The 22,483-nt window shown below is 29.8% G+C and overlaps 1 protein-coding gene across 1 annotated transcript; it reads right to left on the reverse strand.

The window, feature by feature from the left end:
• Positions 1-28: 28 nt before the first annotated feature.
• On the reverse strand, positions 29-19,236 carry LOC142320200 (uncharacterized). Its single transcript, XM_075357884.1, has 2 exons — positions 19,074-19,236; positions 29-667 (listed from the first exon to the last, which is right to left on the reverse strand). The coding sequence occupies exons 1-2, from the start codon at positions 19,122-19,124 to the stop codon at positions 248-250; spliced, it is 471 nt and encodes a 156-aa protein (XP_075213999.1). The 5' UTR covers positions 19,125-19,236; the 3' UTR covers positions 29-247.
• Positions 19,237-22,483: the final 3,247 nt, after the last annotated feature.

A 22,483-nucleotide genomic window follows, 5' to 3' on the forward strand; every position in this document is an offset into this window, starting at 1 on the left:
ATTTTGAGTGTTAAAAAAAAACAAAAAATTCAACGAATGAAGTCAGTTTATAATTTCAAATATTTCTTTAGTAATTTATAAGTTACTTCTATAATTTTCAAAACTTATTTTAATAAAATTTATATATTTCTTTTTTTACAAGAAAATATTTTAACAAGACTAAATATCTGTACATATAAGAAAGTGTCAAAAAAATACTCCTACATTAAATATTAGAAAAAGTAAACTGTTTTTATGTAATAAAAATTTACGTCAATTTGGAAACGATTGCATTAAATTGACTTCCTGAAAAATCTTTTACTCCACCGTAGCCGACTACAAAAATATTTAATAATGCTTTAATACAAGGAACTGTACATTTAATAAATTTTATACCTTCATTTAAAAGACCTGTAAAATTAAACGAAATAACATCTTTCGCAGCATCTTTAAATATAGCAATACATTTAAAGGCACATAATTCAAGAAATGATTTTGCTGCATTTCCAGTATCTAAAGCAGATTTTATTAATGATTTATCCGTATTTCCTGTATCATCAGAGGTCTTATCTATTCCAGATAATTCTTTTGTTATTAATTCTTTTGCTTCTTTTAAACAATCCTTCTGATTTGGTGGTTTTTCTTTTTGACCGGTTCCAAAATTAAAAATAGGTGCATTTTCAGTTACCTAAACACACAAAAATGAAAACAACGTTGAAAAAATTTTCCTTTCAAAAATAAAATATATAATTACGAGTACTTTGTGTTTTCATATCCTGTTCTTATTCTCATGCATCCCTAATTTACATGATTTAAATGAACGATCAACGTCCACTTTATAAACATGGTTGATGTTACTTAGCTTCAATATTTCGAAACAGTGTTATAGGATGGGTGAGACTGTTTACAAAGATCAATATATACATTTTTTTTTAATAAAAAAGATATAATTTTTTTCAAATTAAAATATCGTACTAGGATTCGAACGTATATTTAAAATATTTTCTGTTTATCAGTCTTTATAAACAGAAAAACGGGACTAAAACAAATAATAGGAATTTTTTAATTCTTAGGTGAATTTATACGTTTAAAATAAACATCAGCGGCCATAGAAAAAGTAGTACAGTACTTCCGCTTCCTATTAAATTAAATAGTTCACTTGAATTGAGAAACATACAGAACATTTTATATGAATATATATATATATATATAAATAAACATATAGCACTTCTTCTATGAATATGTCTATATGCTACACAACTAAAGGGCATTTTATGTGTATCTGTTTTTCTGTGTATCCGTCCTCGTTAGCTTACCACCGGAATATACCGATCACTAGCGGAAAATCCCGATTTGTTAGTACATGTCTCGTGGTAGTAAGGTGTATGCTTGTTATATTATTATAAATCGATATAAATCCGAAATATATATTAATAATATATTTTTCTATTTATGTGATTTTTTTCTTCATAAAATAATGAACTATAACCAGAAAGTAGGCACCGGAATGTATCAATCACTAGTAACGGAAAATCCCAATTCGTAGGTATCAATTTCTAGAGTTAAATTTCTAATTTAATTTTCGTTATATCAATTTTTATCATTAAAAAAAAAAATTTACACAAGAGGTAATCAATTCTGGACATCTAATAATCCCATTCCGAGACGCCACCTGCCATGACAACCCGCTTGGAGGGCCTAGCTGCGGAGAGCGTGCCTATGGCCGCCTCTGCAGCTACTGTATATACTGTGTACTGTATTTGGTTTTCAGTCTATTGTTTTATATAAAAAAAAAGATTAAAAAACTAAATAAAATTTTTACATACATTAAAATCATCATCAATATTTCTTTGAATGCAAAAATTTTACGTCTTAAAATTCCAAAATGGCAAACATTCCAATATTCTGAAATATTTAATTCAGAGACTATTATTTTATTAAAGTTATATTTCATTTAAAATATTAAAAACTTCATTATGAATACATGTTATTTGTTCAAATTTGATATATACCTGATAAAACATTTATTAGTTGTCGAGTGAGTGAATTTTAAATGGTTATAATAAATCCATCAGAGAAAATAATATTTATATCAAAATTTATCTTTTTCATTAAAAGTTCATAAAACAGATGGTTGGTAGGTTGTTTAATTACAGTTTCGTATCAAGTTAAATGTATAACTGTGTAATATATTAAATTAAACTCAAAATGTTCTGCACCGATTAAGCACAAATTTTAGCACGATATATAACCCGCATCAAAGATTGTTTTCATCTATTTTTAATAAATCTATCTATCTATTTTTAATTTGTACAGTTTTTTAATAAATAAGAGGCTAATAAATCACATGGAAATGTAAACAAAGGAAAACCAATCAGACCAATGCAAGATGGCCGCTGTCAAACACAACGACCAATCACAAAGAGCCCATATGCCCGTTGCCAATGTAAACAAAGTCACAACTGATAAAGTAACAAATTTCTTTGAATTATATTTAACAACTAAAACATCTGTATTTATTAAAAAAAAAAAAAAAACACCAAAACAAAAAGAAAAGCCACCAAGTAGGAAGACTTACAGTAAATAAATTAAAACACCCAACTTTCTTATAGCCCAGATAGTCTTAAGACTATGCAAACAAAAAAAGTCGAAATAAACAAATACACAGAAAATAATATCCCTACATAATGACCAAAAAATCCTTTGTTAGGTTAAATATTCACTTTTGTCTGAATTTACAGAAGGCATTTACAACGTAGCATTGAAAAAAAATGAAGATAAGTACTTAGCTAATGTAAATAAAGTTCTTAGTCAATTGGGAATGCCAGCACCCACCCGAGCTGCGATTGATTCATTTGATGTGGATTTACGCCGTGAACAGAGTTATAACATTGGTGATCTTCAGTAATATGTACAATCAAACATTCCCAAATTAACGCGTGAACAGAAAGGCATTTATGATCGCATAATGCAAATGATAAATGACGGAGTTGGGGGGCCTTCTTCTTGGATGCGCCAGGAGGAACTGGGAAAACACTCCTCATTAGATTGGTTCTAGCAACAGTTCGATCAAAAAATGACATAGCCTTAGCTCTTGCTTCGTCTGGAATAGCTGCGACATTGTTACCAGGTGGAAGGACTGCGCATTCATCTCTGAAGTTGCCATTAAACATGCAAATCATCGAGACTCCCACGTGCAATATTTCCAAAGCATTCTGTATAGGAAAAGTATTACAAAAATGTAAACTCATTGTTTGGGATGAATGCACGATGGCACATAAAAAATCGCTTAAAGCTCTTGATCGATCGTTACGAGATTTGCGTGAAAACGTTCACCTATTCGGGAATGCTTTGATATTGCTCGCAGGAGATTTTAGGCAAACATTGCCTGTAATTTCTCGATCGACACCAGCAGACGAAATAAATGCTTGCCTGAAATATTCAACACTGTGGCGACACGTACGTACATTGCAGTTGACTACGAATATGCGTGTCCAGTTGCAGAATGATCCATCAGCTGAGGTATTCTCACGACAGTTACTGGACATTCGAAACTGACAGCTGCCAGTCGATGAGACGTCTAGACGAATATCATTTCCTGATAACTTTTATAATTTAGTAACATCGAAAGAAGAACTGATCGAAAAAGTATTTCCTGATATTCAAATTAATCATAGAAATCACGATTGGCTCGGTGAACGAGCTATCCTTGCCGCAAAGAATAAAGATGTCTATTAACTTAATAATGTTATTCAATCCAGCATTCAAAGTGAGGAAATTACATATAAGTCGATAGACATCGTTGTGGAAGCAGATGAAGTAGTTAATTATCCAACGGAATTTTTAAACTCACTTAATCTGCCAGGGATGCCACCACACATATTAAAATTGAAAATAGGTGTGCCAATCATCCTGTTGCGGAATATTAATCAGCCAAAACTCTGCAACGGCACGCGACTTGCAGTTAAGAAATTTATGAATAACGTTGGAACCAACGATTTTAACGGGGTCTTTCAAAGGTGAAGATGTCCTCATTCCTCGAATACCCATGATCCCGACCGATACACCATTTTAATTTAAAAGATTACAATTCCCAATTCGATTGGCATTTGCAATCACAATCAATAAAGCTCAAGGTCAATCTTTAGAATTGTGTGGTTTAGATTTAGATGCGGATTGCTTCTCACATGGGCAACTGTATGTTCCGTGTTCCCGAGTCGGCAAACCAGATAACCTTTATATCTACGCAGACAGTGGAAAGCAAAAAATATTGTATATCCACAAGTATTGCAAAATTAATCTTTTATGAAACGTATGCTTTGTTTTGTTTCTCATTTCTCATTCATGCAACCACAATGTGCCACAGCGAAGGGTGGCGGGTACAGCTTGTTAAATAATAATATTTCAAAAAAAATTTCAAAATTGCACCCCAACACCAATAAATACACTAAATAAATTAGTAGCTAAGTGGGTATCGTGTGTCATTAGTAACCCCTCTTACTACAAGGAGCACTGATGTACAGCTGGCTGCTGCAGTCGGCTTCTATGTTGTAACGTCGCAGGTGAGCGGTAGAATTAAATAAATGAATAATGTTTAGTGTAAAAAAGTACTTAAAGTGGCCGCTAATACCGCTACACCAGCGCGAATGAAATATTGTATGCCACGAGATGTTAACTAAGAATCATTGAATTAAATAAACAAAAAATATTTATTTAAATAAAATGATAAATATTTTTAATTAAGTTGTGAGTTTGTGTGTGTGTGTGTGTGTGTAAGCCCCGTGCATCAGAAAAAAGCCGCGTGGCGGGAAAGTCCTAAAATTGTACAAGCTTTTTTAAAGCTCGTATCAGTTTTTTTTATACTACTAATAAAATCGTTCAAATATTCACACAATGCATACCCAGTATAAATATATATACTGGGTATATTGAATGTATGTATATATATATATATATATATATATATATATATATATATAATATATTTTTTCTTTTTTTTTTTAATTATCTACACATTCCGTGAATTCAATCCATTCCTTTGTATCAGTCGATATAGGCCTAATTTCAGTCTTAACAGAATTATACATCTTTATTTTTTTGTATTTTCAATAAAAAAATTTAGGTTGTTTTGCTGATTTCATATCTACTACAAAATTTTATGAATCTGTTTATTTTATATGTTCTAAACGTGACCTAAAAACGGTAAGTGACTTTGGTTTTTTGTTTTAAATTTTGCTACTGCTCCAATTTTTATCACAATATTTCAAACGTTTTTATTTACCTCTACACCCAGCCATTTAATTTTCGTTACTTTATGATCTTCAACATTATACTTAATATTACCTCATCTTTTGCTTCTATGTATGTTCTATTGTTTATGTTTCATTACTATGAAGCATTTGTTATTCTTCGAAAAATATTAAAAACCTTCTTTCAGTTATCAAGGATAAACCATATTTTTAATACTAGTAGAATTCTGTTTTAAAGAAATGTGTTTTCTACTCTAATTCTCGTTTTATATATATATCCTTTGTAATGTTATATCTATAATATCAAAATACCTTTAGTATATATTTTAATGTATATTAAAATACGTACATATTGTAAATATTACAAGTACATTTTGTACAAATGTGCAGTGTGTACAATATTGTACATGTAGTATATTTTTATTGCTGACATATTTTCACTTTATAGCCGGATATTAAATAATTTTATTTCTTATTGAAAATACTATTCATAAATTTTACAAGAAATCATTCCGACATAACAATTTGGCAAACTTAGGTTTACAATATTCATAAATAAATAATTTTTAACTGCTTTTAATTACCTATTATATGCAATTTTGTTGTATTACATACATACACAATTTGTTATATACATTAATTTACACAATGAAAAATTTATTACAAAACCTACACACAAAATTACAAAAATAATAATTTACAAAGACTAAATTTTTCAGGTTTAAATCTTTTCAACCAAGCAAAGTCTAGTCAAGTGACGTTCACCATGAGGAGAGGAGACTATCCGCAGGTAAACCTGGATGGCGTTTTGATCTTTTATACCAACAGCGTAAATTACCTGTGTTATATCCTGGATCGTCAGCTGATATGGAAGGTTTATATTCGAGAAAAGAGGAAGCAATTATACGTCAATTTTAAGGAAATGTACTCGTTGCTGAGCAAGAGATTTCTGTTATCTTTATCTAATAAACCTGGAATTGTACCCAGCAGTCCTGAAACCGATTTGCAATTCTGGTACTGAAGTATAGGAATCAACAACAAGCAAGAGCAACTTCGAGATATTACAGCCGTGGGTTACCAAAAATATTAAGATCCATGAATATTTTTGGATTTACGTCGTGTCCGGGAAGAGATAAAACACTTCAGTTCTAAGTATGAACTACACCTAACTAACCTTATGAACCGCTTAACCATTAACCTCTTGGACAACGGTAGGGACTTTAGGAGGCTTAAACGCCTCCACCTACTAGGCCTTAGTGACTCTCATGTGATTTATGATGATTTGATTTGCGATGTAATTATGAAATGATGATGATTATGATAGTGGCTGTAGTATGGTTATCTGATTTATGATGTATTTGCGTTGTCTATGTTAACACATCCAGTTTAGTTAGTTCTCTATTTCTATATACTCGTACTTTTCTTTTTTTGTACTTTGTATTTCATTTTTTTCTTTCTCAATATTCTTCTATTTCTTAATTTTTTGGTTCTTTGTTGTTGTTTCGCCTGTGTTATTAGACTTCACAGTGTATGAACGCTCTTCAAAATGTTTGATACTAATTTTAATTATTGTGGAGTTTTGATGGAAATTTCCTATCCAGTATGTGTATGATAAGATTTACTTAAAATCTCTCTACGTTGTACGCTATAATAAATAAAATTTGGAACTAAAAAAAAATCTTACGTTAGCAGCACTTTAATAATAAAGTACTAAACAACGTTGAAAGGTTTTTTTATAGTTAATCAAATTTATATGTAACTAAATGACTTTCACGAAAATATATATATATTTTTTTAACGAGGGTTATTTATTATTTTTCTACCTAGGTAGATTTATTGACATTTTTATATTATTTATTATTCAATATTTTTAAGATAAATAATATGTAAATGAAATTAATATTAAAATATTGCAATGGAGAAACATCATACACAGTTATAGAAATATTTAATAAAATTTCAGAATTTAACTTTCACAGTTATCTCGCTTGCTTCACAGTTGGTAAATACTGTGTTATAATTATATAAAAAAAATCTGATATGAACACCACAGGACTTGCTTGTAGGCCTATTAAATTACATATACACATTTTTTAAATGAAAAGTACATAAAATTTTATTTCATTAATAACTTCATAATTTTTTCTTTTTTTTATTGTTATTGTTGAATTATTATTTATTGTAATAATCCCATTTTACAAGCGGTTAATAATTATTAATAAATATATTAATTTAAAATAAAAAAAAGAAAAAAAGAAAAAAAGGAGATGATGTTTGATTCGAACCAATGTGCCTTCCCCTTGTAAGATCCAAATATTTCATTAATTAAAATTTTATTTGGCTATAACTCTGGAACCATTGAAAATAGGTACCACTTGTGATATATCATTGAAAAGCTCTCACTGGATGGCTTATTACTGCAGTTAAGAAAAGGTTTGTGGACACTTTTGGACCAGTCAATTGCAATCAAAAGGGGAGGTGCACAACTGGATGTTACAACATTCCTAAATAAAAAATTGTAACATCCTACAGCTAATCGTTTTTGAGTTATGCGAGATACATCGTACATACATACGTTCGTAAGTACAGACGTCACGCCGAAACTAGTCAAAATGGATTCAGGGATGAACAAAATAGATATTTCCTTTGAAATTTGAAAACCGAAATTTTTCGTGATCACAATATTTCCTTTATTTCGTACATGAAAGTAAAAATTAACAAATAAATATACAAACAAAAAATTTAAATGAAGTATAAAATCAGCTGGAATTATGATTATAAATGTGTTGCCAATTGTAATAATTTACTACGTCTTTAAGGAAATCGTCAATTTCAAAAATTATTTGATAATTGATCATTTTATGTTTTTAACTTTATAAATGTAGAATTAATTATTTTTTCGAGTACATTCATCGTTTCATTGTCATTGCAAATTTCTAAATTATTATTGTAACTGTGATATTTTATACGGATTTGAATACTCGTTCGTGGATACCGGTGTTCTTTGGTGGTTGGGTTTCAATTAACCACACATCTCAGAAATGGTAGAACTGAGACTGTACAAGACTACACTTCATTTACATTCATTCATATCATTCTCATTCATCCTCTGAAGTAATAACTTACGGTAGTTTCGGAGACTAATAAAAAAGGGAGATGGTCAGCCATGGTACATATGTTTATTTTCTTACTTTTACAGGTTATAATTTTCTGTGAATTTTTTTTGAACGATCTGATGGTTTTACCCATAAATATGTTATTATATTCATTAAACTTAATTTTGTGTATTCCAACAAAATTTTCAACATTATAATGCCTGTAAAAACAATAAAAAAGGCATATCTAACATGACTAACCATCTGTTTTTATTCTTCTGTTTAGCCTCCGGAACCACCGTAAGGTGTAACTTCAGAGGATGAATGAGGATGATATGAATATGAAGTGTAGTCTTATACAGTCTCAGTTCTACCATTCCTGAGATGTGTGGTTAATTGAAACTCAACCACCAAAGAACACCGGTATCCACAATCTAGTATTGAAATCGATATTAAAGTAACTGCCTTTACTAGGATTTGAACCTTAGAACTATAGACTTCAAAATCTCAGCTGATTTGCGATGACGCGTTCATCGCTAGACCAACTCAGTGGGTATGTCTGACCGTCTGTTACAAAACAAACACACTATCACAGATTACAAAAGTTATTTGGGAATTTTTGAAATTTGCAATAACAATAAAAATATGTATATAATCAAAAATCCTACATTTATAAATTTAAAGAAAAACGTAAAATAATCAATCAATCAACAAATAATTTTTGAAAATGACTGAATGCTAGCTTCCTTAGATTCATAGCCCTGCGGAGGATGGCTGAGGGGAGTCTGGTGCTGTTGTAGATGTATAGATAGAATAGCAACACAGATGGTTGGGGGTCCCTCAGCATGCTTACTTTGCCAAGACAGGTGTTTTGGCATCGACTCCCGTTTAGCTTAGACATCTCTGTTAGGATGAGATAAATGTTTGGAGAACCTGTGATGGAACTGCACATGCTGTAATGGAGGGTGTAGGCATTTACCGCGCTCCCGAAAGCGGATCAGAGCAGAGAGAAATACGGTATGTTTTCATTAGAAGCTTGTTAAATTTTTAAATCTTTTACTTCATTTTTAAACGAATCAAGGGGATTTGAAGTAAATTGAATTGTAGGACAAAATTTTTGTTACGATCAACGCTTGTTTTTATGGTACGAGAATAGTATTTTTGGTATTTAAAGACCCAATCAAGAAACTATTTGAGTGCATAGACAGTGTGTGAAACCTTCGGTGTTAGAGGAAGGCACGGGGATCGCACTTCCGCGAATCGGTTAATTTGATAGTTGAGGGTTGTAAGTTATGGTAGTTGGTCGTGGTTGGGAGAGACCTTATGAAGGCGATAGTATCTTGTATAAATACACTGATGGAAATGTCTGTCGACGCGTTTGCATCGGTGGCATCTTACAGAGGTCATGCTGATGACTGTATTGTATTAATAAGTTCAGAGGGTCTAAAGGACGACCTCCAATAAAGCTCATTAGAGCTATGAACGGAGGGGATGTTGAAGCGACCGCTATCGTCACAAGGTATCTTCCCCTACGGGGTCAAGATGAGGAAACGTTTAACAGAATCTATGAAGTACGTAGTAGCTTATAATTAGATTATAAATTAAATAATATATCAGTTATAAAACGAGTCGCTTTCTGTAAGAGTAAAGATAGTCATTATACTGTAAACTGTCTCTGTGATGGACAGTGTTGTTATTTGCAAGGATGATTTAACTTTTAGATTTTGATGGGCTTAACATCTTGATTTCTGCCGGTACAGAATGTAAAGAGAACATTTTATGACACCACTCGGCTTCAATGAATACTGTTATTTTCATAAGTGCTTTTTTCATATATCAGGCCATCTCAACCGTCATTTATGAAACTTAGAAAACCGAGAATGATTGTTGACGTATCATTTATCATTTAGTTTAACCACTTATGATAAAAGTGTTTTATTATTAAATGAGCTTACTGTTCGTTAAATTTAAATAAACACTTGTTAGTTACATTTTAATCAATACGTTATGCAAAACACATGGAATTTAGATATGTTAAACACACTTAATATTTTTGGTTATATTAAATATTACGAGTTTCAGTTGTCTGTTGAAATTCACTTGATATTGCATTCAACTGGCATTAAAAGTTTTTTACGTTATAGTACTTTTATCTAATTAAATAATCTTATTTGATCATTCAAAAACCAGATCGGTTGGAAGAAAAAATCTATTTTTAGTTATTTTGATTGGCAAAACCGATTTGGTTTAAATTATGTGTTATGGTTATATATATTATTATTGTGGTATATAGTTTTTTATGGTATATTATTTTGGGTTGGTTATTAACTTTCATTAAAAATAGCATTCGTTTTTTTGGTTTAATAAATTCCTTGTGGACTGATGAATTAGGTTTAACTAAAATTTAACCAGGAAAGATGATGCTTAGATACTCTACAACCATATATTTATATCAGCTGCTACACAAAGCTTTTGTAACACTGAAAATACATGTTAGGTTTCGAGTTAGGAAATAGAATATCCTTTCCTATTCATAAAATGTAACACTGCCAAGTTTCAAGGATCAATTAAAAGTTTATATAACTAGAGAAATTTATATCCAACTGGAACTAATCAAATGACCATCAACCTATGAATTATTCATCCTATGAATAATCAACCTATGAAAGTTGATAATGCAATTAGACTTGTAGTAACACGAGTTTATCAAACAAATGATAAAAGTAAATCCAAATTTTTTTCTCTTAAATATTTAATTTTTTTTTTTGAAATTCACTTTTGTAAGTGGGTAAAATTTATATCTGAGAAAAAATATAGATACAAAAAAAAATCCTTATCTCTATCATAGAAAAATTTATTTATGAACACATATTTTAGTAGCCTTAATGAATAATAACAAATTTGTTATTTTGGTTAGGAAAAAATAATACAACAATTAATTTCTGTATTTTTAAATGTGTACTTTAACGAGAATTGGATATTCATGTATGAATAAAAAAAAAAATATTTACCTAAAAATGCGCATATAAGATAATTATGATTTATAATTTATTCTAGAAAAGTCTTATTTAGTTGAAATTTAAAACGCGTACAAAAATGACGTATGACACCAGTGAATTAAACATGTGGGTAGTCCAGACACGAGACGAATATATCATATTTTACAGTAATTAACTCTGTCATGACTTCCATTAGTATATAATATCACATTCATAAATGATATTATGAGCTAGGTTTATACAATAACAAGATAGCAAATGGACTACAATGTTTTTCTTTTTTAAAGGTTGTTTTTATAAATGAAAAATTTCAGTTGCAGTTATTACCTAACTTATCTATATGTATTAAATAAAACACAATTTTCGTTTTTTGTTTGCTCTAATAATTCAAAAACTACTCAACAGATTTCGATAAAAATTTTCAAGTTTATTGTTATTTGTCCTGGGAATGTTTACATGTTACTGGTTAGCCTATATACATATACTTGTTAGCCTATCTTTTTCTGTTTAGCCTCTGGAACATCGTAAGGTATTATTTCAGTGGTTGAATGAGGATGATATGAATGAGTGTAAATAAAATGTAGTCTTGTACAGTCTCAGGTCAACCATTCCTGAGATGTGTGGTTAATTTAAACCCAACAACCAAACAACACCGATATCCACGACCTAATATTTAAATCCATTATATTTGTTAGCGTGGCATGAAATATTTGTTGTGTATAGAAATGAGTATAGAAATAGTATCGATAGTAAAGTAGTATCGATTGATACAGTCGTGAATCTATATAAATAAAAGATAATCTTTGTTTCTTGTGTGCCCTAATTTGGAAAATCCATGTTTTTCTCATGGTCAATTAAATGTTGCGTGCTCCCCTGAAGGAAAACCTAGCGATCTGTTTATATATGCACCAAAAACATTGTATATCCAGAGCACTGCAATGATTTTGATTTACATAATTGAAACGCAATATTGAATTGATATTGAACATTTTTTAAATTATTTTTGTAATATAATTTGTCAAATATAATGCAAAATTTATTTAATTCATACTCTGAAATTTAGTAAAAGCAAAGCATTGCCGGGTCCACTAGTTATGAATGAAAGAACCATTAAAAAATAACGATTTAAATGAATTCTATTTTTAATAATGAAAGTTTAAATATATTACAGAAAAAATATTTCAAAAGTTAAAGCTTTCTAAAACTTTACTTACGTAATTATTTTTCTTTTTTACAAAGTGGCGCACATCACTGTGCGCCACTTTGTAAAAAATGGTACGTCTACATCAAGATGAGAGAATTGAACGATCTTTAAAATATATTGATTCTGATATTCTCAGTTTTACCACAAATATTTGATATATAAGACATACCAAAAAAAATTGAAGTAATGTACGGCAACGAAAAATAAGGATTTTAAAATAAATTTTCTCTTACCGTTAATTAATTTGTATTTTTTGTGTTTTTTTTTTTTTATTATAATTAGCTACGGTAGCTAAAGAGGAGTTAAACTTTTAAATGGCAATTGATCAGAGAACAAGAACAGCGAAAATTCGTATTTATCATAGTGTTAGAAGAAGAAAGTAAAGCATTAGAGACTTTCTTTTACTAGGGAATGTTCACAGAGAAATACACTAACATTCCCAAATATTTTCTTGTCACGTACACCTTTCTATTTTTTAATTCATATTTTTAAAATAACATATGTGTATCTTCTCTTTTGACGTTAATCTTCATTCCACAAAACGTATACTGATGTCAAGTTGAGTAACATTATTATATATATATATATACAAAGGGGACGAGTAAATAAGGAATGAAACTCTAAAGGAAAATCTGTTTGTTTTGAATCCTATCTTATTTTAATAAAAAAATTATTGCTTTGTTTTATATTACAGAAAGTTATTTATTGTTAACAAGAAAATTATTTTCATTATTAAATATTTTAAAAATGAATATTATTCTAAAAGTACGAGTATATTAAAGTTACAAAAAGGAAACAATAAACCTTATACTTAACGTAGAAATACATTTTAGAATCTAAAAAAAGATTATTAATATTTTAGATTGTCTCCGTAGAAAAATCATTTGAACTTTCAGTTATGCCAGATTTTGATTTATTGTTTTTACACGACTGCCCAAAGAGGAGTGTAATATATTTAGGATGTATATACGTATTTTTGTTCCACCTTAGTAGCTCAACGGTTTAGATTTAGATTATATCCCGCGTTGGAATCCTTAAGTTACCGGGAGTGTCATAGGCTATATATATATATATATATATATATAATAAAATAGGGGAGATTTTCCGGTTGAAATACAAACTTTAACGAATTCAATTAATAAGCTGTGAACTGTGAGCCTCTATCACTGGATGAACTGGATTTGAACTGAATGACTCGATTCGTCGAATGAATATATTTAAAAATAATAGAATTAAATTTACGTTAAATAAAATAAAATAATATTAAATAAATTAAAAAAAATTCTATGTAATAATAATGGGCTTCCCATTGGGGCTGCTTATGAGGCTAGGAGTGGTGAGATGATGCGATCCCTTCGTGCGAAGCATCCTTTACTTATGAAAAAATGTCATTTATTAATATGATCTGTATATTTTCACCTACGTTAATGACAATAAAATGGCATGTGTTCTTGAAACATTTTTTTCCCAAAAAGGAGTGTAATATGTTTAGAGTATACTTACGTATGTTTGTTCTACCGTAACAGCTCAACGGTTGAACCGATTTAGGTTATGACTCCGCGTTGGAATCCTTACGTTACCGGGAGTATCATAGGCTATATAAATATACATATATTTATGTTTGAATAAAATTAAAAGATTTGAAAAAATTATACTGTATATAAAATTGTTACCTGCACTCTTTAATTATTCTACATTAGTAATTATTCTATGTTAAAGAGTAATGTTTTTTTTTTGGCAGTTGTGTTTTTTAATTTTGTAATATTTATATCTTGTTTACAAGAATGTACCAAGATTTGTTTTGTCTCTTTAAAAAGAAATACTTTATTGTTATTAAAAAGATGAACTCTTACTGATAACTAATTATTTACGGCTAAGTAAATTAAAGAATAAGAGCCAAATAAATAAAGTAACGAAAAAAATTAAAGATGAAGCTTTAATATCTATGTACAATTTTTGAAAGCGAAATAACAAAATCAACTAGATAAAAAATTTGAAATTAATAAAATGAAAAACATCGCCTGAATTCAAATGATGGATCTTTGATTTAATAGTAAAAAGATGATGACCGAGCAAACTGCATCGTCAGTTTTAAGTTTAAATTTTGAGTTCATGGAATCATAAAACGTGACTGTTGTTTGAGAACAACTTGTATTACCCAGTTGTCAGTTTAAAGACAATTACAAAAGCAGTAAAGTAAAAATAGAAAAAGTGATTCAACACCTGACAAATATTTCATATATGTTTTTCTAGCCCATTACTAGTTGAACAGGAAAGTTGAAATGTTACTATGGAAACGAATTACCAACAAAAGTTAATATCATTTACACCCCATTTCGTTCATTGAAAAGTGTCTATCATACTTTTACGTTAAATTATACAAAGTAATCTTTATAAAGTTTCTAACGATACAAATGTATGCATTTTTATTTTTTCCACCTCTTCGTATTCGAAAACCTATTTATTTTTTTACCCAGTAAAATAGTTTCATAGTACTTTTACTATGGAAATTTTCTCACTTAAATTTAATCATGGGAAAATTCCAATAAAATCTATTTTCTTTTTTAAAATATAAGTATTGCATTTATCGGAAAATTAAAATAAAATTAAAGCACATCTTAATTTCCTAGTTTGTAAAGAACGAAATTTTAGTTTCCATTTGTTAAAAGCCATCTTTAAAAATTGCTTCACATTTAAGAAGTGAATGATATTTTTTCTTCCTCTTAGAGGATAGAATGAAAATCTTTTTTTCAGTTAGAAATAATCGTATGTCTTTACAAAAATCTAATCATGACAAACCCGCACGAAATACACAGATAAATAGACCTAAAGTTTTTAAAAGATATAGAAAATTATAATATAAAAAAATTAATACATGGAAAAAACATCTGATCTGGACACCACATGACTTCCTTGTACGCCTATTAAATTTGATATACACATTTTTTTTAAATGAAAAGAACATAAAACTTTATTTTATTAATAACTTCTGATATTTATTTTTTTTATTATTATTGAATTATTATTTATTGTAATTTTTTTAATATTAATAATTATTAATAAATCCATATATTTAATTTTAAAAAAAGAGATGAAGTCGGATTTGAACCGATGTGCCTTCCTCTTCTAATATCCAAATATTTCATTAATTAAAATTTTATTTGGCTATAACTCTAGAACCGATCATAATAAGTACCACTTATGATATATCGTTGAAAAGCTCTGTATGAGGGCTTAATACTGCAGTTAAGAAAAAGACCAAAGTCCAAATTTTTTGGATTATGGGCTTTTTTGGACACTTTGGTACAGTTGATTACAATCATAAGGGGAAGTGCACAACTATATGTTACAACAGTCCTAAATCCAAAATTTCAACATCCATCGGCTAATCGTTTTTGAATTATGCAATAAACATACGTACGTAGTTATGTACAGACTTCGAGCCAAAACTAGTCAAAATGGATTCAGGGATTGACAAAATGGATGTTTCCTTGAAATCTGATAACCGAAAATTTTGCGATCACAATACTTCCTTTACTTCGTACAAAGAAGTAAAAAGTGTATTAGATTTTTTCGAACTCTATGCTGGTTCCATGTCAGTTACAAATAAATGGGTTAGATTCAGGTTGAGAAATCAGCAAAGATTTTGTTAATGTGGATGAGGCAATATGTATTCATCAGTAAATAATTTGGAATTACCGGTAATCTAGATCCAGGAGCAAGAAAGCATACTCATGAAGTATGCACATATTTTAAGATCCCCCAGATGATATATCAAATGTGATGCTTAAAAATAAGTAAAGTTCCAAATAAAAAAACAGATATAAGTTGGTAATACTTTTAAATTCTATTTTTATTTTTATAATGATCTATTTACGACTTTATTGTAATGAAAATCTTTACATTTATCTTCTGACCTATCTTCCTAATCTTCTAAAACTTTTATCATAATACGTGGTAATGACGAAATTACAAACGAACTTAATTTACTTAACTATTTACGAACTTTTTTAATTTCTTTTTTTTAACCACTTAAGAGCAACCGGTAACCGCCTAGAAGACGTTACTTCGGTCAGTCCCAAGTGACGTGGCTGAAGACTAGCCCACCCTTAGTGCATCTCCTGACGGGGTCCCTCTTGTATCATTGATACATCTCGACATCCCTCCCAGTTGCCATGGTGACTCTTCCCAAGAGGGCTACCCTTCCCTTCCCTATCACTTCGTCTGGGTCCGGATGTTTACCCCACGTATACCCTCCCTGACTCGCGCACCCACCTCACAAACCTTGAGGTTCCTCAATGCGTCATCAGAACGTCCTGATCCAGCTATCTGCTGGACACAATGCCCTCAGCAAAAAGGCTACCTCCCTGGCTCTGCACGTGTCCACAATTCGACCGCCTAGCGACAGAATCATTTTCGCTAGTTCCCCCTGAATTTTTTTTTTTAACTATTTACGAAGTAATTTACGGTTACCTATCTGTGAGTTAGACTTATAGACTCACACAGTGGAACATAAGGATAGCGTGAGATTTATGCACTTCTATACTAATCGCAGAATCTGGACTTACAGACTCTGTTATTATTTCTGTAATTGATTGAAAAAAAACTCCTTCACTGTGATAAGCACACGAATGCAATCTAACCTAAAATTTAGCCTTGTAAAAGAGACACTATTCTCTTATAATTAAATCAACATAATTATTTCTATAGAAGCAAAACTATTTTTCTGTATAAGTGACTAATTCCTGTACTATCTTTCTTCTTAAGGTTCTTACTACTACATTTTTATATTAAATAACCATTTTTTTTTTTAAATGACGGGCATCAACTGGTTTGGTCATTTCGCCCTACGTGAATGGGACCAGGATTCGAACCCAAGACCTCCGGATGAAAGGCTGAGACGTTACCACTTCTTCATCGAGATCGGTGAAGGGCGGAGTTAAATAATATTCTAACCGTAATTGAATAATAACCTATATAAATTATATTGTGATTTTATATTCCATTCCTAATAAAATAAATATTTTTCTCAAATATTATAATTATATTACAGCTGTCTTATGAGAAATATTTAAATGCTTTAGAAAGAATTAAAAAATTTTTCAAGCACGTCTATAAATTCAGATTTATTAAAAAAATAAAATTAAATGAAAAGCCTAAATATGTAACTATATAGCAAAGGAAATAAAAAAGTAACTATACAAAAGCCCGCTAGGCTGGTCCAGTGATTAACTCGTCAGCGGAAATCAGCAGATTTTGAATTCGAGAGTTCTAAGGTTCAAATCCTTGAAAAGGCAGTTACTTTTATACGAATTTGAATACTAGAACGTGGATACTATTGTTCTTTGGTGGTCGGGGTTCAATTAACCTTAGATTTCGGGAACGGTTGACCTTTTCTTTCTTTTTCCTGTTTAGCCTCCGGTAACTACCGTTTTAGATAATACTTCAGAGGATGAATGAGGATGATATGTATGAGTGTGAATGAAGTGTAGTCTTGTACATTCTCAGTTCGACCATACCTGAGTTGTGTGGTTAATTGAAACCCAACCACCAAACAACACCGGTATAGCTGGCTTTACTAGGACTTGAACGCTGGAACTCTCGACTTCCAAATCAGCTGATTTGGGAAAACGCGTTCACCACTAGACCAACCCGGTGGGTAGGAACGGTTGACCTGAGAATGTACAAGACTACACTTCATTTATATTCATACATATTACCCTCATTCATCCTCTGGAGTAATATCTTACAATGGTACCAGAGGATAAACAGAAAAGAAAAGAAAGTACCTATTCAAAACTTCGCCATGGACTACTGACGTCTTAATAGTGAAAATATCTATATTGACAAACAATGGCAAAAATCGATGAATCTATATCTTTACTAGTCTCAATCATATATATTCTACACTTTATTTTTATTTTTTACTAATGTGTACGTTGAAATCTGTTCAATTAGTAAACAATAACCAACCCCCACCACGGCCTAATGAGATAAACGAGGTGTCACGGCCTATGACATGTAAACGAGGTGTAGTCTTGTACAAACTCAGGCTGACCATTCCTGAGATATGTGGTTAATTGAACCCCAACTTCTAATGTACACCGTTGTATAGTATTCAAATCCACATAAAAGCAACTAACGTTTACTTGGATTTGAACCTCAGAATCTTCGATTTTGAAAACAGCTGTTACATAACTGATTTGTAATTGACGAGTTAATCCCGATAGGCTAATCATATATGAATGTAATCATTTCTTGAATACTATATTAATATATTTTTACATGTTTATCAACGATGGAATTACATTAACATGTAAAAAATACATGTTTAAAATAAAAATACCGACCAAAATTTCAGAACAATTGTATAAATAAATAGTATAAACGAAATCTACATACATACTGAAAAAACGAACGTTTTGTAAATAAAATAAAAAATATTTTACTACTATTTCGCAATTATGTTTTATATTTTAAAAAATATTTTATAATTTGATTAAAAAAATAAGATTAAAGAAGCCATTTTTCAAAGATAATATCTTACGTTAAAAATGCTGTGTAAAGTCACTACAATGATAAGTATTTGTTTTTTCATAATTTCCTTATATATTTGTATAAATATAAAAAAAATAATTGAAAACAAAAACACTATAAGATTTTTAAACTGTACATAGTTTGCAAGTACAATGGTTCAGACTGGGGAAAAAATTGTTTATCTGTAGATAATATTGTTCTATAATACTGATTTAAGTATTTTTATCACATGTAAATATCAGTAATCAATGAACATCATTACTAAGCAATAAAATTCATTTTTTTTAATCAGAAGCTCTATTCACAAGATCTGTTCTATTTACACTACTGAAATTTTATAATCAACTAGAATTAATTGTATGTTTTCACCATCCTAATTATTTTTATTGGAATTGATTTAGCACACTTACTTTTGACTTACATAGGAATATAATGGAATTTTTATTGGTTTTAATGAGTTCAGATACATTATGTAATTATTTTTTTTAAATTTTACTATTACTTATTTTATATATTTTAATATAGTTATGTAAAAATTATTTATATAATTTTTTTTTAATTTTTAATTGACGAAATATTTAACCTGTCATTTTAATCTAAACTAGTAATTCCAATTTTTCTCTCTAACTTACTAGAAAACTCAAGGGAACACTGGATAGGGAGTCATAATATTTGAAGTACAAATATTTGAAATTTCAATACTTTTAATTAAAATAAGTTGATAATATTAATAAATCGTAACAAATTAAGAAATAAGATGTTTTTTCACGAAAAAAATTTAGTTCCAGTTTTTAAGAAAAAAGACATTAATAATGTGAAAATTAATAATTTGTTTGTTTGCAGGTGGTTTGGAACCCTAAAAAAAATATTTTTGCAACTGTTTGATACATGTTAATCGACTTAAAAGTGGGAGGTGAGAACCTCTTCCTTCGGATTTGGTCCTTTTTGCAAGGACCAAATCGATTACTTTTACTTTGTTCTATTGAGGTGGTTAAATTCTAGAGTTCTTCTATGTAATTTAACGGCAAGATTTTTTAAATAAAAGGTTAATATTTATATATTAAGATTTATGTACCTCCACACTAATCGCAGAACTTGGACAAAATTCCCTTCCTGCTGTATCATTAATTTTATCTGGCGGGTAATTATTTATCTACTGGCGGTTATGTTTATTTTGCTTTATTTATTGACGGAATTATTTTCTGCGTTCCCATCCTTTACACCGGAAAGAAATTGTTTGACCAGCACTGACCTTGGGAGATTAGGCGCGTATAATCTTCGTCCTCCCGGCGTGATTACTCTTCAGTTTGTCCCCATAAGTCCTTTCGGAGCTAAAGCCTTCCGGGTTAGCAGAGATGAGCCTTTCGGAGACCCTAGTGTTTGAAGGATGTAGTGTGTTCCTCTTTTCGGAGGAAGCCGCATGTACTGCCAGTGACACGTCACAAACAAGGGACGCGGCTGCCGATGGGTCCTGAATCCAGAAAACTGCATGGGATTTGCGTTATCTTTCAAAATATTAATAAAAATATATAATTCAAAATGTTTTTTTTTGTCAGCATTATTACTTTCATGTTGATTTATATAGAAACTTTTATACTCCCACACCCAAAATCTTAGTCTTAAATCACACTGCAACCAGCCTCACTTAAGTAAAAGGTATTTTCCCTCTGCTTTTCTTAAAAATTACTATTTTAATATGAGTAGCATTTTTTGATAGTCTATATTTATTTTAAATAAAAATAGAACTAAGAAGTATAAAATAAAATTACATAAACATATATTAGAATCGACGTTAAAACATAAACGTTGTAAATACAGGTTAAAAAAAAATAAAATAAATAATTAAAATAACAACCACTGGTTTTGACATCAACTACTGGTTTAACTAACTACTGGTTTGATGCAGTTTGGAGAGCTGCATCAACCCAGTCAAATGACTGAAAACAAAAAAAAAATAATTAAAATAATTTTGGTTTTTGGCTAAGTGAAATATTATAACTTTATGGACCACTATCCAGTCAAAATAACCTCACATTTTTCCATGTTAAATTGAGGGTAACTCAAGAACGACTCAACCAATCTTCATCAAATTTTCACAAGCACAACTTCAGATAACCTATTTTTTTTTCTGTTTTTTTTGGTTTTTTTGTTTGGGGGCGAAAAACGCCTGTGCGTTATCATCGTTCGGAATTTTCTTTAAGAAAAAGGTAAAATAACTCTAAAATAATAAAATTTATAAGGTTTAAAATTAATATAAATCATATAATAAAAATTTATTAAAACAAAAGTCAAAAAAGTGAAATAAAACTCAAAACTAATATTGGAGACAGAGTCTTTAAAATATAAAAGTTAAAATAATAGAAAAACGAAACTATATAAAACTTACCTAATTCCGATAGGTTGTGTAAAAGGTTCCCTTCTCGGATAATAAAATTAAACACATAGAACGAAAAAAATCAAAATTGAAAGTAAAGGAAAAAAATTATCAAAAACTCTTCTAGCATAAAAATTTTAGATAAACTACTACAGCATATCTAAATTTCAATGAAATTGATCTAGTAGTTATGGAGATTTTCGAGCCGTAAAATTTTATACATAGATCTATGTATACTTCTATTAAGGAAACTCTATTTTAAGTAAATTATATTTCGGAAGTAAAAAGATTTTCTCAAAAAAAGATAAATAAAATAATTATGTCTTATTGAGATATTATCTCAAAAAGTAAAGAAAATTTAATTTCACCTTCTACTTCCACCATGCTCCCAGATTTTACTATTCTTCAGAAATTAGGTAAAATAAAATTAGTCAGAAAAATTGTGGAAAAATTTATATTTGCTCTATATTCTACATTCCCCAGCCCTAGATTTAGCTCGAAAAGAATTTCTTTTGCCGTTCCTCTACATTCTTTTTGCTTTTTTTCTTTCTCTTTTTTGGTAAAGATGCTTGCTTACTCGTTTCGCTTTTCATATGAACATACGTTCATATTTATAGACATATGCACAGACGAATAGTTTTTTCTACACGGAAAGAATTTTTTGTAACCCCCATCCATTTGTCCAAATAAAAAAAACATAAAGAGTAAGCTGAAATACGCGCGCGCGCACGCGCTCACACACACACACACACACACACACATACACTTACACTCGCTCTCTCACTCACAACCAAATTAAAAGTTCGTTTTCAACACAAAGAATTAAACTTGATCAAATTATTCTTAATTTATATTATTGTAACTTGATGTTTAGTTGAGAGTTAGTCACTTATTAATGTTTTAAACCGCAATCTAGTGTAAAAAAAATAAAAATTAAAATAAATTTTAAAGTATTAAATAGTAAAATATTTTACTTTATAATGGGTTTTTTTAGTTCGTAATAATTACTTAAGGCGATTTTATAATTAATTCGATTAGGTAGTTAT

The sequence above is a fragment of the Lycorma delicatula genome, chromosome 2, assembly GCF_047948215.1.
Source record: "Lycorma delicatula isolate Av1 chromosome 2, ASM4794821v1, whole genome shotgun sequence".
Lineage (NCBI taxonomy): Eukaryota > Metazoa > Arthropoda > Insecta > Hemiptera > Fulgoridae > Lycorma > Lycorma delicatula.

Bases quoted from the DNA above. Each gene is read 5' to 3' on its own strand.
- LOC142320200 (XM_075357884.1), bottom strand. From the start codon at position 19,124: ATGAAAAAACAAATACTTATCATTGTAGTGACTTTACACAGCATTTTT. The intron at 668-19,073 runs GTAAGATATTAT...TTGTGTGTTTAG, and splicing joins CTTTACACAGCATTTTTAAC to GTAACTGAAAATGCACCTAT.